The following is a 16980-nucleotide window of genomic DNA, read 5'->3' on the forward strand; positions in this document are numbered from 1 at the left end:
CCATTTTCCTGATCACCTCTAGTATCTGTAAATGTCTCTAATAATATTAGGACCAGGAGTGTCATTAGGTGCCCTTTTGGATTGATTATTTAAGGGGTATTATGTCCAAATTCAATTGAAAGGATGAATAAATTTAGGGCCATTCAGGTCAGGTGCAAGATGAAGAATCTGGAGATTTTCTAAAAGACATCCTTAGAAGGAGTGAGACAGCATGGAAAACACATTTCCTGTGGATGAAAGAGGGGGGTGGGGTGTTGGGAGCCGACTTTAGTAGAAAGCGGCTAGATCAACTTTGCAGCCATCTGGAGCCATATACCCTGATGAAAGACTTGGTTGTCAAAAGCCTATAACAGCTGAAGAACACTCTGATAAATATCTTGTTTATCCCACATAGCTTGTTTTGCTGTTTAGTGACCTCAGCTGTATGGTGCACGTGGTAAAATGTTTTCACCTGTGTTCTCCTGCTTGTGTATATAAATACCTCAGAATTCCCTTCAATAGGAGAGACTCAATAAGGGAGACTTGATAAAAAGGAGACTTGATAAAGAGAGACTTGATCACACCCTGTCTTGTCTCCATTCTTCCCGTCTCCTGCCTCTGCAGCCCCACTCTCTCTCTTGACCAGAGCACTTAGCCCCAAAGCGTTGAGGCAAAGTGTTGAGGCAGAGTGTGGGCCTCAACAGTGGGGAGACTCCAAGACACAGGTCGGAATAAAGGAAGACACAAGCAGTTCAGTGGGTTTTCACTTCATTCAAGGGAGGGCAGGGACAGTCTGGCTAATCCCAAGGAGAGACTGGAATCTGGCACCAGGGCTTTTGTGAAGACCAGAAGGCAAGGATAAAGAAACAATCTCTAGGAGAGTGCTCTCACACACAAGAAAGGGTCAGGGAAACACAAGAAGTCACAAAAGCCATAAGGAGCTAGGAGAGGTGTATGATGACAGGCAACTCTGAAAGGAGGCAGGAGAAGAGGGCAGGAGGGTGTGCAATAGCCCTATTGTGCCTAAGGAAACTGCAGCATTGAAGCTCCAAAGTGACAGGGTCAGGTGTAGAGGGTCAGCTGGGGGTCTAGGTCCATGTTGGGACCTGGGACATAGTGAAGACGAGGGACGAGGGATTAGAGATCTTCCTGGAATGGAGTGTCACTGAGAGGGCAGAATATGTTTGTGAGAAAGTGGCCTGCCTGCATTCTCATGGCCTGGCCTTTGTGGCCTTTGGTACAGGAGGGAATCTCCTCCTGAGTAGGAGGCTTGTACACAGCAACAAAGTGGAAAGTCAGGTTGGGGGACACTATTTGGAATTGAGGGCAAGTGAGGTGACTTTTATTGACTGCTTCTATTTTACTAGGAGTTACATCTGTTTAATTGACTATCTGACCATGATTTGGCCTTGATAAGGGTTACCTATTACAAAAAATATCAAGTTATCTTAGACTTTCCAATGTGCTGAAGCAGTTTTTTAAAGTGTGTCCTTGTGACTATCTGGATTTTCACAGTATTTGTTCTTATGTCTCACCTTTAAATCCTTATTAGGTGAATATGTATATTCTCTCTGTGTACTTATATTAGTTTGGAATAGGATTTACACATCTTGTTGATCTTCTCAAAGAATGAACTCTTATTTTATTAATCCTTTGTAAGGAAATTTAAAATTCCTCATTTCCAGAATTCCCTCAGTGTTTTCTTTCTTTCTTTCTTTCTTTCTTTCTTTCTTTCTTTCTTTCTTTCTTTCCTTCCTTTCCTTTCTTCCTTCCTTCCTTCCTTCCTTTCTTTCTTCCTTCCTTTCTTCCTTCCTTCCTTTCTTTCTTCCTTCCTTTCTTCCTTTCTTTCCTGTTTTTTGTTTTTTTGAGACAGGGTTTCTCTGTGTAGCTCTGGATGTCCTGGAACTCACTCTGTACACCAGGCTGGCCTTGAACTCAGAAATCCACCTGCCTCTACCTCCCGAGTGCTGGGATTAAAGGCATGTGCCACCACTGCCCAGCAGTGTTTGTTTTCTTTATGGATTCTATTTTTATTTTCAGGCCTTAAACATTTTTATTTATTTCCTTCCACTGTTTGTTTTGTTTTCCTGGATTTCTTTCTTTCCTCACACTGTTTGTATGTGCCTTCATGAATTTAAGGAATTTCTTCATTCTCACCATAATGACCTCTATCACCTTCATATAGATTGTTTTAAGGTTTTTCCTTGTGCTTCAGCCATGTTTGAATGTTCAGGGACTGCTGTCTTAGGATAGCTAGGCTCTAGAGTAGACATAATGCCCTGGTTGTTATCGATTGTGTTGTATATGCTAGAATCTAAGATACTGGAATTGCAATGGTAAAATATTTATATCCTAGTCTCTACATTTGTGTATGTTGGGTAGCAGTTCTGCTCCTTGTCTTCTATTTTCCCTCTGGATTTTTGAAGAGTGTGATTGCTGTATGTTGTCTTAGAGTTTTTTTGGCTGTGAAGAGACATCATGGCCAAAGCAACTCTTATACAGACAAACATTTAGCTGGAGCTGGCTTGCCATTTTGGAGGTTCAGTCTATTATCATCATGGTGGGAATCATTTAATCTTGCAGGGAGGCTTGGTGCTGCATGCTAACAGCTCTACATCTTGATCGAAAGGCAACTCTAACCTAGAGTGACATAGCCCAAGCTGCCCACTGCTGCTGCTTGCTGGGTCTGGAACATGACCCCTTGGTTCTATTACATCTTTCACTGCCTAGGCTTAGCTGGCTTAAAAATTGTTTTGTAAAATGACCTTGAAATCATAGTTCTGAATGCCTCTTTGTCCTGAATGCTGAGATTAAAGGCATGTAATACCAGGCATGGGTTGAAACCTCTCCTTACATTTTTACAAGAGCTTTATAAATTTGGATTGTAGTTCATTCCAGATATTGTCAAGTTGACAATTGAGACCAATCATCACTGCTGTCAGGCAGGAACTTTTCTTTGGACCTAATAGTTCTGGCCACTGGGGGTTCAAGGTTTCTGGGTATAGGGAGATGACACATAGGAATGGGGATAGGTTAGAAGTATGATGGGGTTCACAGGAGGGAGGAGACTGCACCAGAATCTGCTTATTTGGTCTCCTTGGAATTCGGGGAGACAGTGAAAGCAGGTTACACAAAAGGTTTGCAATAGAATTGAGAATTAGATTGGTAGTTGTGGTTCTCCAAAAACCGAAGGAGAGGGGAAGACATACAGGAAGTTTCTATTCTTACCTGTCAGTATTTTTCTGAGTTGTCAGTGAGTACAAGCTGGAGTTAGGGGCTCAAATTCAGCAAGGAGTTAGGAGGAGGGAGCTTAAAAATGAATTGTGTGTGGGACTTGCAGCAGATGTAGGCAGGCAGAAAGGAATGCCTGCTGGGGGTGGAGGCTGGGTAATGGCTGAGTTGGGGTAAGGGATGTTGGGGGAGAAGTTTTTGTGGTCCATTGGAGTTGGTGCATTACAGGAAACAAAAGCACAGCAGATTTCCTGCTATAAAGCTGGAAATGAGAAGGGGAAATAGTAAGTGGGGGAGCAAAGAGAGAGGTGTGGATATGCCTTTAGCCTTCTGATACCATAGAAAGAGTAGCACTTTGTTAGGTGTTAGGGAAGGTGCAGTCCTGGCATGAAGGCTGTGACAGAGCAAAGAGTGGGGGGAGGGAGGTTAGAAGGGAAAGATCTGTGGGATCCACAGGATATGGGAAGAATATAAGCTATTCACAGCATGATTCCTAACAGTAGCAACATTACAGTTATGAAGTAACCACAAAGTAATTTAATGATTCATTGGCCACAACATGGAGAACTGTATTAAGGGGGCACAGCATTAGGAAGTTAGAGAACCATTGGCCTAGGAAGTATGAATCTATAATGAATCAATACCTACTAATATAAAAACACATAAAAGATTTTTGCATGCCTTGAGCCACAAACACTTCTCTCCCAGAAGAAGTAGGATCCCCCTCCCCCAACTTTGGCCTGCTCTTCTCAGTTGTCATAAGAGCATGATGTTGGAGTTCTCATTTGCCAACATTAAACTCCAAGAAAGAAACCAGGTGTTTCTAATACTGGAAGGACAGTGAGGGGGCTGCACAAACACCTACAGCTGAGCTTCGCTGATTGGACTACACGTGACTACTCTGAACATAAACATCTCCAGAAAGCACAGACTGATTTGAAAAGTTTTATTCATATTATATTTTATTTGGTTAAGGTTTTATCTACAGAGTTGTTTGTGGCCATAGGGACCAGAAGAGGGTCTCAGATCCTCTGAATCACCACTTACAGGTGGTTGAAAACTCCCCTGTGTGTGCTTGTTACTTAGAGTTCTTTGAGGGAGTGGTAATTGTTATGCAGCTGAGTTCCTACAAACTGAGTCTTTAAAAAGAAAGTCTTCATTGTCTTTCCTTCTCTGATGAGTAAACACTCATGTTTGATTTCTCCTTTTCTCTGGCCCCAGTCATCTGACAAAAACCATAAAGAACATCAACAGGGTAGATGTCAGGTTGGGTGTCCCACACAGCAGTGCTGCCCTCCCCCCACCAGCCATTCTAACATACTACAGCTGTTTCAGATCCTGAGCCACCATGGTGCCTTTCCTGATTCATTATAAATGCTTCCAAAATACCATTCTCTAACCAGAAGTCATTGGTAACCTCACTGGTTGTTGATGTTGGAAGAGAGATGTAGGTCATAGCTGGCTAGCTCCTGAGAGGACTTTAGGCTCCAAGAAAGAACAGTGTGCAGAAGCCAGGGAGTGGAACGCTTCAGCCACCAAGTGGGGTTGTGACTCCACCATTGACTTCCACCCTGAGGTCTCAGAGACCTCAGAAGCATGGACTGAAATGAAATCCAGGGCCTGAGCCTTCAGTTGCTCTATGCTGTGGAGGTCAGCCAGGATGAGAGTGTTTGCAGCATTCTCCACAGACAGATTCCTGTAGAGGGCATCTTCACACATGGCCATCAAGCCCTCCAGACCATACTCGTCAGCAGCTGCCAGCACACCAATGGCCATGGAGTAGCTGTGGAGTTGTGGCATCTTCCCAGTGTAAATGAAGCTCATCATCTCCTTGAAGACTTGGGGATCCATGTCTTGGATCTCAACTTGATTCGTTAGGCTTTCCTTCATTTCATGTTCAAACATGGCTCTGAAAACTGGAGAACGAGCTGCTAGGATGGCCTTGTGAGCCCTGAATTCATGGCCACCTACCACCAGGCAGCAGTCTGTGAAGAGGGACTTCTCCCACAGCTCTCCTAGGTCATCTTTCAACCTGTGCCTTGAATCCTTGATTGCAGGTTTCATGTTCTGTCCAGGTATACTAAAGAAATCTCCTACTATGCTCACCTTGCAGCAGAGGGTGAGCTGGTCTTCAGGGAGAAGCCAATTTGGATTGCAGAGGAGGGGATCTTGAAGGATAAACTTTTTGAATCCCCTTTGTTGGTGTTGCAGAAAGCTTACAACCTTGGGGCTCTTCATACATTGAAATTTCTCTCCTTGGCAATTTACGATCCAGAAGTCGAACTTTGCCCAAACTGGGCTCTCTGGATGGCTGAGCATCACCAGGAAAACTGACAGGTAATCTTTGCTTTCTTCATCAACACCATTTGGGTATACTCTCAAACACCAATTCACTTCCTCATTGGCCTTTAATGAGAACACTGGGCTTGTAATCCTGTTCCTAATTCCCCCCATGCAAAATGAAAAGTTGCTAATGGTCCACTCATAGCAGAATTTCTGAACACTGATATGTGTGGAGCCCCAGCTCGTGGCTTCCAGATCCCCTGACATCTCTGCTGGAGGTAGTTTGGGTTTTAAAGTTGATCTGAAAAGAACTATATGTTATTTACCCTTCATCCTCTTGGATACAATTATAGATACACTTTAAATTTTAGTTTCAATTTGTCCTAAATTCATTCTCTCTCCTTCTCCCCTTCTCTCTCAGCCCCCCCCCCTTGCTCGCTCGTGTTTGATTATTGAATCTTAGGTCAATGATAACTAGTTTTGGCTATTCTATTCAACTTTGGAAGAGTTTGGAAATTTTTATACACTCTTATTTTAAGTGTGCTGTATTAGTCAGGGTCCTGTAGAGAACATACAAAATGAATTTCTCTATATAAATAGAAAGAGGATATATGAAAATAACCTACAGATGAGGTCCAGCTAATATAACAAGGCTAAAACCAGTACTTACTTAGTCCACGAGGTTTGAAGTCTCAGGAGTTCTTCAGTATATACTGGAAGTCTGAAGAATTCGGACCTAATGTCAGTGAAGAAATGGGTTTGCTAGGAAGATGAGAGGGAGCATTCAGAGACACCAAATTTCCCTCATCTATGTGCTTATATAGGCCTCCAACAGAAGGTGTGGCCCACTTAAGGCTGTGTCTTCTAGTCTCCATATCTGGATTAAAGGTGTGTGTTTCCTGCCTCAAGAGTTAGATTAAAGGTGTGTTTTTTCTCTATTTGATCGGGATCTATCTACTTCAATTTAAGAAAAAAAAAAAAAAAAAAAAATTTAAAAGATGAGCCCTCCAGTTCTTTATGTTACTAAAGGCCACAGGTAATACAGACAGGAAGAATAGCCATCACCAGGGTACTTTGCACACTGGGGTCAACGTTTCATAAATACAGGGATCATGTCAATCTCTGTACAGCTATTGCTTACCCTTGTGCTGGTCTTACATTGATTCCTGCCATAAACATGATCAGGGAATGTGTGTTTCCCTTAACTGGTCAGAAATCTGAGTGTTCACAAGATGGAGGACAGGTTGAAGAGCTCCTATATGGTGGACAAGGAAGCAGATGCCAGAGCCTCTGAAATGGGCTTTCTTTTTTCTTGTATGTTATTACATTTAGACCCACAGACCTTGTTTTGACTCCTCCCCATTTGGTTGGTGGTCTAGTACTTCCCCTCAGAAAAGCCTCCTTAGAAATCCTTTTTAAGAGCCACTTAATGGTGTGACTCTGGAATATCCTAAATGCTTCTCAGTTCATCACTTTAATTGGCAGGATTCAGCTTCTCAATACCTCTTACACTGCATTCTCTACTGGTGAGTTCTGTGCTTTTCAGACTTAGACTGCATGCTTGGGGTACAGAGCTAAACAAAGAATTCTCAACTGAGGAAACTCGAAAGGCTGAGAAGCACCTTAAGAAATGCTCAACATCCTTAGTCATCAGGGAAATGCAAATCAAAACAACCCTGAGATACCACCTCACACCAGTCAGAATGGCTAAGATCAAACACTCAGGTGATAGTAGATACTGGTGAGGATGTGGAGAAAGAGAAACACTCCTCCATTGTTGGTGGGATTGCAAGCTGGTACAACCACTCTGGAAATCAGTCTGGGGGTTCCTCAGAAAACTGGACATAGCATTACCTGAGGACCCAGCTATACCACTCCTGGTCATATACCCAGAAGGGGCTCCAACATGTAACAAGGACACATGCTCCCCTATGTTCATAGCAGCCTTATTTATAATAGCCAGAAGCTGGAAAATACCCAGATGCCCTTCAACAGCAGAATAGATACAAAAAAAATGTGGTACATTTACACAATGGAGTATTACTCAGCTATTAAAAATAATGAATTCGAGAAATGGATGGAACTAGAAAATATCATCCTGAGTGAGGTAACCCAATCACAAAAGAACACACATGGTATTTACTCACTGATAAGCAGATATTAGCCCCAAAACTTGAAATAGCCAAGATTCAACTCACAGAGCACATGAGCTCATGAAGAAGGAAGACCAAGTGTGGATGCTGTGGTCCTATTTAGAAGGAGTAACAAAATACTCAAGGGAGCAAATATGGAGACAAAATGTGGGACAGAAACTGAAGGAAGGGCTTTCTGGAGACCATTCCACCTGGGTATTTATTCCATGTGTAGTCATCAAAGATAGACACTGATGTGGATGTTAGGAAGTGCCTGCTGACAGGAGCCTGATATAGCTGTCTCCTTAGAGATCTGCCAAAGTCTGACATATCCAGAGATAGATGCTCACAGCTAACCACTGATCTGATCAAAGATTTCTCAATGGAGAAGTTAGAGAGAAGACTGAAGGTGCTGAAATGGTTGGTGGCCCCATGAGGAGAACAACAATACCAACCAACCAGAGCTCCCCAGGGTCTAAACCACCAGCCTGGGAGCACATAGGGTAGGACCTATGACTCCATATGTATATGTAGAGGAGGATGGCCTTGTTGGGCATAGGTGGGAGAGGAGATCCTTGGTCCCATGAAGGCTGAATATGGAGTGTGGGGGAGAATTTGAGGGTGGGGAGATCGGAGTGGTGGGTAGGTGGAGGCACATCTTCATAGAAGCAGGAGGAGGAAGAATGGGATAGGAGGTTCCTGGATGGTGGGGAAATGGGGTAAGGGGGATAAAATATGAATTGTAAATATAATAGCTAATAAAAAAAAAGAAAATGTATGATAATCTTGTTATAGATGTGACATTTTTATGTGTGCTGAAGCAAAGAGGAATTAAAGTGTTAAGTGTTAAAAAAGAACTTGATGAAGAGTCGCTGATGTGAATACTAGAAATAAGTCTGCAGGAGGGATCAAAAATCAGAGCCAATTGATTGATTTATCCTGAGGGATCAGCACATTGGAGTCAGACAAACAGGGGAGCTGGGGGGGGGTGGCTGAGCTGATTGAATCACTGCAGTTATTTCTGTGTCCTTTAAATTGTTTGTCTAAGACTTGAAGAACTGGAGACATGAGAGATGTAGGCAGAGTTTTCACCTCACTTTACATAAGGGCAGTATTAATAGACCCTAATGTTTGATATCTCTTGAATATATGCTGCAGCCCTTAGAAAACAGCAAAATCTCTCCCTTGTCAGGAAAGGCAGAAAAAGTATGGCAGTTCCAAGTCTGAAGAGGACAGAACTCACCAGTGGAGGATGCAGATTATGAGGCATTGATAAGCTGAATCCTGCCAATTAAAGTGATTGAATTAAGAACCATTTAGGATATTCCTTAAGTGGCTAGGAAAAAGGAAGTCTAATGAGAATTTCCTGAGGGGAAGTACTAGACCATAAACCAAATTGGGAGGGGTCACCACAAGGTCTGTGGGTGTGATCTGAGTAACACACTAGAAAGAAGAAAGCTGTCTTCAGAGGGTTGGGGTTCTGTTTCCTGCCCACCATTAAGGAGCTCTTCCACATGCCTTCCATTTTGTGAACACTCAGACTTCTGACAAGTTAAGGAAAATACCACTTCCCTGATCATGTTTATGTCAGGTATCCATGTAAGACCAGCAGATGGGTAAATGATAGCTATTCAGAGATTGACATGATCCTTTCATTTATGGAAGATTGACCCCAGTAAGCAAAGTACACTGGTGATGGCTATTCTTCCTCTCTGGACTACTTGTGAACTTAAGTAATGTACAAGACTGGAGAGCATGCCTTTTAAAATTATTTTGCTTAAGTTGAAGTAGATAGATCCAGTTCAAATACAGACTCTTTGAGTAGAAAAACACAGAGCTTTAATCAGAGTCTTGAGGCAGGAAAACACACACCTTTAATCCAGATCTTGAGACTAGAAGACACACCCTTAACTTGGCCACACCTTCTGCTGGTGGTCTATATAAGAACATAGAAGAAGGAAGCTTTGTGTGTTTTCCTGTTTGCTCTCATCTTAGTAACAAGTCCACTTCTCCTTGGCATTAGAACCTACTTCTTCAGAATTACTCTATATACTGAAGAATCCTTGGTTCATCAAATGTCGTGGTCTAATTGCAAGCTTTAGCCATTGTTATATTAGCTGGATCTCATCCTACAGGTTTTTCTCATACACCACCTTCTCTTTATGTAGAGAAATTGATTGTGTACATTTTCTACAGGACCCTGACTAATACAACACACCTGTCACAGCCCAAGCTGCTGCTCCAGTCCTCAGGTCAGGGTCTAGCAAGAGAGAGAGTGGGGATGAAGGGGAAGAGACTCCAAGAATGGAGACAAGACAGAGGATCTGATCAAGTCTCCATTATTGAAGGGAAATCTGGGTATTTATATGCTTTTGCCATGTGCTTTGTAGGCGTGGATACCACGTGCACCTTGCAGGTGTGGATACTGTGTGCAACTTACAGGTGTGGATAGCATGGATAGCATGTGCACAGTGGGCCTTGCAGGCATGGATAACATTTGCACCTTGTAGCTGGGGCACTAAACAGCAAAACAAGATATGTGGGAAAAACAAGATATTTATCAGCATGTGCTCAGCTGTTGTGGGCTGTTGAAAAACAAGTTTCTTCTCCAGGTATGTGGCTTCAGATGGCTGCAAAGATGATAGCAACTTTCTCCTAGAAGTTGGCTCCCAACACACACCTGAAATGAGAATGTACAAATTTTTCCAAACTCTTCTAATGTTGGGAAGAAGGGAGGGAGGGAGGGAAGGAGAGAGAGAGAGAGAGAGAGAGAGAGAGAGAGAGAGAGAGAGAGAGAGAGAGGAGAGGGAGAGAGATTTACAGTGACTATGGATCTGTATTGTTTCCTGTAAAACAAATATTGAAGCCTAGAGCAAAAATTGCATAGAAAAAAGTACCATAGAATGGCCTGTTTAGGAGAAACTGAAACTAAAATCTAAGGAGTATGTATAACTGTATCCTACAGGGTGAAGAGTAAGTAACTTGTACTTCTTCTCAGATCAAATTTAACCACAGAAATAACTCCAGCAGAAATGTCAGGGGATCTGAAAGACACAACCTGGGGCTACCCCCATATCACTGTTCAGAAATTCTGCTACAAATGGACCATTATTAACTTTTCATTTTGCGTGGAGGGAATTTAGAAAAGGATTACAAGTCCAGTGTTCTCAATAGAGTACAAAGACAAAGTAGCATGGTGTTTGAGAGTACTTCCAAACAGCGGTGACAAAGAAAGAAAAGATTACCTGTCAGTTTACCTGGTGTTGCTCAGCTGTCCCGAGATCCCAGTTTGGGCAAAGTTCCAGGTGTGGATAATAAATGCCCAAGGAGAGAAATATCAGAGTATGAAGAGACCCACTGTGGTAAGCTTTCTGAAAAACCAACACTGGGGAGTTAAAAAGTTCATCCTTTGAGATTTTCTCCTCTCATCATCGATATTGGCCTTCTCCCTGAAGACCAGCTCACCCTCTGCTGCAAGGTGGACATAGTAGAAGCCTTCTTCAGCATTCCTGGATAGAACATGACAACTGCAATCCAGGATCCAAGGCATGTGTTGACAGATGACCTAGGGGACCTGTGGGAGAATTCCCTGTTCACAGACTGCTGCCTATTGGTAGGTGGCCATGAATTTAGGGCTCACAAGGCCATCCTAGCAGCTTGTTCTCCAGTTATCAGAGCCATGTTTGAACATGAAATGAAAGAGAGCACTAATGAACCACATTGAGATCTGTCTGTCACTATCAGTGTCTGAGGACCACCATGCAATTTAAACTGGAGTAGCGTTTCCCTTGCAAACTTAGGTGCCTTGATTTGGTGCATACATGGTAAGAACTGAAATGTCAGCTTGGGGCCTTTTTCCTTTGATGAGTATGTCCTGGCTTTACCTACCTATCTTTTCTGATTAGTTTTTAGTTAAAATCTATTTGGTTATATCTTAAAATGTCTACAACAGATAGCATAGGCCAGAGAGTGCATGCTCACCATTGTGTGGCTGACTAGCCAGCAGCTGTGGTGGGAGTGGTGAGTTCCAGCCTTCGCCATCCCCTCACTTACAAGAAGCCTTGCCATGCTCCCCGCGCTCCCCCCCCCCCCACACACACACATACACCACACCTCATCTAGCCTCAGAGAGAACACCCCCCTGCCATGCGGTTAGTCTACATAGGATGCCTGAGCTACAACTTCAGCTAGAAAAACATTCAGCTCTTTTCAGTGGCTACGGCTGTCTCTTCGACACAGCCGTTTAGGAGCTGAACAGTAAGAGGAGTGGCATGATCATAGAGCATGCTTAGGACCTCTGCGCCAGGATTGAGATGACAACCACTACAGAAGCTGCAGTGGTGGAGGTGGATACAGTAGTCAGAGAACTTCTGGCAAAGACAAATATGGACCAACTGTTCGTACAGAATACAGGCTTATTGTAGAAAATCTGTCTAGTCTTTGCAGTTGGCAAGACTTAAAGAATTTCATGCAGCAAGCAGAAGTGACTTATGCAGATGCTCACACAGAACAAACAACTGAGGTTGTAATTGAAGTTAGATCCTTCTCTGACATGAAGCGTGCTTTGGATAAACTGGATGGCACAGAAATAAGTGGCAGAAATACTAGGCTTATTGAAGATAAGCCAGGGACAAGCCAAAGGCACTCACTCTGGAGTAGACTCAGATCACGGTGTAGAAGATCTCAGAGTAGGAGTCGCAGAAGCAGCTGCAGTAGATCTCGAAATATCTCAAAAAGGTCCTCCCGACCTAGGTCTTGGAGCAAAGGTCAATCCACCAAACTTGCTCAAAAGACAGAAATCCAGATCAAAGAGCAAATCTAGCCAAGTCTGTCGGGGTTCCCATTTCACACTCAAAGAGCAGATCTAAGGATAAGTATGAGAATCACTAGGTAGGTCACCTTCTCTGGCCCCCAAAGGAAATGGAAAGGGATCCATAAACTCAAAGTCCAGATCCCGGAGACTGTCTTGATCCAATTTGCCTCTGCCTGCTCCACCCTCAAAGATTTGTTCTGTATCCCCTCTACCAAAGAACGTCAAGGTCCACTTCTAGAACTCGCTCAAGGTCCAGATCAAGTTCCAGAGATTAACCCTGAACTCTAGGGTTTTGCACACTATAACAGAGCACTTTCCTACTTGTTTAGGCAGTTACTCTTCTGAGTTTGTACTCTGCCTCTTCTTCAGAGGATTTCCTGAAAGGAGAACAAGGAATTTGATTTGTAGCCAAATTTAATGAGAAAAAGATGAGGTTCTAAAATGGTGGTATGAAGCCCTCTCTCTTTGTAGAATTAAGAATAATTTTTGATTTGTAGCCTTTGAGCTTAAAATAACTTTTAAAAAAGATTAAGCTCATTTATATTTTTTAAAGTATGGCAAGCAGATCTGCTGCAGGGTTCCATTTTGTTTTGCTTATTTTTAAATTAACTGTTCAAGCTTTGGGTAGTGCAGGCTTAGAGGAGAACCCAATTTTCAATTATGTTGGCTTCTTATAAGGTTGAGTTATGTAAGATTTAAATGAAAGTTTGCTACCAACATGATTGCCTTCTTGATTCCTTTAAGTGTTGATACCTGCCATTTGTAGGGACAGTGCAAATTCTACATGAGGATAAAACCCATGAGTGTAAGACCAGCGATAATTGTTCAGTTTGGCTAATCTTATTTTGTGCTGTTAATCAAATCATTGTCTACCCCTTTAATAAGGTTGAGTTCAAAGTAAAAAGGGCTTTGTAGTTAGTACCACAAAATAAATAAAAGAAACTAAAGATTACAATTTGAACTCTTCAGAAGTAGGTCCTAGTGCTTGGGATCTTGTTATCCTGTGCTCCGGAAATGGTCAGTGTAATTAGTGTTAGTGTATGATTTGGTGTTCTTTAATGCTTTTGAAAAACAGAAGTACCTTCCTTTACAGTTAGAAATTTAGTTATTTTTCACCCCATCAGAAATTCAGAATGACTGAGTTAACTATAATTTGTGGGAAGCACAAATCGTAGTTTCTAAAACTTAGCCATTTATAGAGACCTCTGAACACCTGGACACACGCTCCTCTACTTCAAAACATTGGAGCATCTGTTCTTCTGCTTCTGGCTCAGGGATCTCTGACAGACCTTAGTGCTGGCAGAATTATTAACGGCTGATTACCTCTGTCTAGGGCAGATATAATACAGTCGACTATCCTGCAAGTGTGTCCTTTCTGAACAGTAATTTGTCTGTAGAAGAAAAGTGGCAATTGTTGCCTAGTGGCTGTCTCACCACAACTGGAGTCCTCATTCTTTAGTAAAGATGTGGATATATTGGCTCAGGTATAATAACCTTCCTCAGCTGTTACTATATAATCTAGAAAAAGTTGGACTATAGATTGTAATGTAGAGTTAGTTTATAGGGCTAATAATCAGGGGACATGCAATAAAAGCAAGGCTGAGTGGAAAAACAGAGGTTCAAGGGCCTAGGTAGGTGAGGGTAACTGGAATAACTTTAGAACAGGGAAGGGGAATGCTTTCAAGACATTTATCCTGTTACAAAATCCTTAAAAACTAATTCATAGGAATACAGTGTCAAATAAAGCTACTGCTTTAGGCATCTTTTCTTTGATGTGTTGTTTAGAAGTTTATAAGAAATAGGTTTATTTTTCCAGTATAAATTTCAGAATTTAAAGAAAATTGTGTCTAGTTATAGTTTACTATTTTACCTACTTAAAAGCAAATATGATGGCTCTTTAAGAATTGAGTTTGACCAAAGTTCTCTTTGTTTTCTGGGAAAAGTACATAAAAGCTTTCTGATCCACAGACTTTTAATGGGGGGGGGTTGAAGACTAATAGTAAAATTTGAGTTTCTGACTTCATGCAACTTCAGCAGGGCTTGCCTTCTGTTAATGTGGTAGTACATGACAGAGGCAGTAGACTAGTTTTTAGCTTCCCTAATATAATGAATAGGTAAATGCAATACCCATACAATTTTCTAGTGGGGACAAAGGGCATTTTATTAAAAATCTAGGCTTTTATACCTTAGATCCTAGTTATTAAATGCACTAAACAAAACAACAACTGCATTTAAAGGATTGGCCTTAGCAGAATTGACTGACTTAAAGTGTTTTAGTTCTTTATACTGATGAGTGAATTCAGTTCCTGCCAACTAACGAACATCATCTAAGAATCTCACCCTGCACAGATTGGTTGGTGCCAGGGTAGATTATCAACAACACCAACTGATAAAAAAAGAACAAGAGAAGTGTGGAATATCTTGAGTCCTGTTGGATGTGATAGTATTTCTTGATATGTATTCCACAGTGGTTGACCAAGTGTCCCTGTGGGAGAAAGAAGCATTCTTTGTGTATATACCCAATGGTGGTATTGGCAGATCTTGGGGTAAATTGATTTTTAACTCTCTGAGCAATCACCATAGTCATTTAGATAGTGGCTATGAGAGTTTGCATCCCTTGTAGCAATGGAGGGCTGTTCTCCTGGGTGCACATCTTTGCTAGTGTGAGCTGTCCCTTGTTGTACAGACACTGGCCATTCTGTCAGACATAAGGTGGGATCTCAAAGTAGTTTTGATTTACATTTCTTTGATGACTAACAATTTTGAACATTTCTTTAAGTGATTCTTAGACATTTGAATTTTCTTTATTGTGAATTCTCTATATCTGTACCCATTTTAATTGGGTTACTTGGATTTTTTTTTTTTTTTTTTTTACATCAAGGGTTTGGTTTCAGATCCTGGGAAAAGGGACTGATGTGCATATTTTACATATCAAAACAGACCAGGACTCTAGGTTCTTGGAGCATCCCTCAATCCCTACCTGGCATACACTGCCCCCAACCTTGAATTTACCAGCCCACAGGCTAGGCTGTCCCCCAAGAGGGTCATTCCTATATAATTCAGACATATATATATATATATATCTTTCACTTCCACCTCTTGCCACATCCACCCTTTCTCTCTCCCTACCACTCACGTCCATGTCTATTTCCTTGGCCTTCTTCCTTTGTGCCAGTGAACTTGCCAGCCTCAGAGCAGCTTCCCAATAAGCCTGCCTTTAGTATAATTCTAATCTGGCTTGGATTGGCTCACTTCACCAGGGAAGAAATAACCTATCATCAAGTTTCTTAATTTAAACAAAATATAGTTATTATATTAGCCCTCACTCAGATGTGGAATTGGTAAAATCTTTTCTCATTTTGTAAGCTGCTGCTTTGTCCAAATGACATTATCCTCTGCCTTACAGTTTTTCAGTCTCATAAGGTCTCACTTACTAATTGTTGATCTTAGTGGGTTACATTATCAATGTTCTGTTCAGAAAGACTTCTCCAATGCTAATGAATTCAAGGCTATTCTCTACTTTCTTTTTTTCAGTATACGTGGTTTTATGTTGAGGTCTTTGATCCTGTTGAAATTGAGTTTGTACAGGGTAATAGGTTTGGATATATTTGCATTTTTCTACATACAGCCATCCAGTTCCAACAGTACTGAAACAGCTGAACTCATGGGTGCCTCCCTTTCTGCTCCCAGGCTGGTGGTTTAGACCCTGGGGAGCTCTGGTTGGCTGGCACTGTTACTCTCCTAAACCAAAAATTAATTCCTGATACTTCTGTGGGTTAATGTCTGAGTCTTCAGTTTGATTCCACTGAGCAACAAGTCTCTTTTTATACCAATTCCATGCTGTAGTTTTCAGTTCCCAAGCCAGATAATGGACAGTAGAGCATTACCCATATCCCGGACCTTGGGGTGGGGCATGACATGGTGGGGTGTAAGGGGCTCACAAGAGCTCAGCAGGAATGAAGCCACTCCCTACCCAAATCAGGCTTGTGCCTACTCAGCTGCATAGAGACAAAGACAAGTCATGATAAAGGCAGTATGTGTTCTATTTCCTTGACAGAGAACTGGCTTCTCAGGAATCATGGGATCAGCAGTCTACTAATCTAGCTGATAACTTTGGAAGGCCCCTATCCCCACTGCTGCACTTCTTCCCTTTTTACTTTCCTCCCACAAATGCCCCACCCCAACTCCAGCTATATAAGCTAGCCCCGTTATTTCACTAAACTAGCTGACTTTGATACCTGCTGTAGTCATTGTCTCCCGAGACCCTGTTCCCCAGTCATCCAGATCAAGAGCTAGATGAACGAAAATTGACTCCTATGAAGGCAAAAAGCACTGAAATCTTTTGCTTTATAATTTTAAAAATCTATGATAGCTCCGGTTATGCTCTGGAATCCATAGCCACCCTTTCTCCTTGCCCTGTGCAGATGGCCATCTGGCCCTGGTTCCCTCTGCTGACTTGCTAAGGCACCCAAACACGTTCTTCCATGAATACCTGGAGCTAGTACTCTTGTTCTACATGTCATACATATTCCACCATCCCCG

At 42.1% G+C, this 16980-nt stretch overlaps 1 protein-coding gene and 1 pseudogene across 1 annotated transcript; one reads left to right on the forward strand and one right to left on the reverse strand.

Annotated features, from left to right (window-relative positions):
* LOC117707881 (serine/arginine-rich splicing factor 6-like) overlaps positions 1–12713 on the forward strand; it is a 329309-nt pseudogene extending 316596 nt beyond the window's left edge.
* On the reverse strand, positions 4663–5760 carry LOC117707877 (TD and POZ domain-containing protein 1-like). The gene has a single exon (XM_034501451.1). It carries the CDS (start codon positions 5758–5760, stop codon positions 4663–4665), a length of 1098 nt encoding a protein of 365 aa, XP_034357342.1.
* Positions 12714–16980: the final 4267 nt, after the last annotated feature.

The sequence above is a fragment of the Arvicanthis niloticus genome, chromosome 4 (assembly GCF_011762505.2).
Source record: "Arvicanthis niloticus isolate mArvNil1 chromosome 4, mArvNil1.pat.X, whole genome shotgun sequence".
Taxonomy (NCBI): Eukaryota; Metazoa; Chordata; class Mammalia; order Rodentia; family Muridae; genus Arvicanthis; species Arvicanthis niloticus.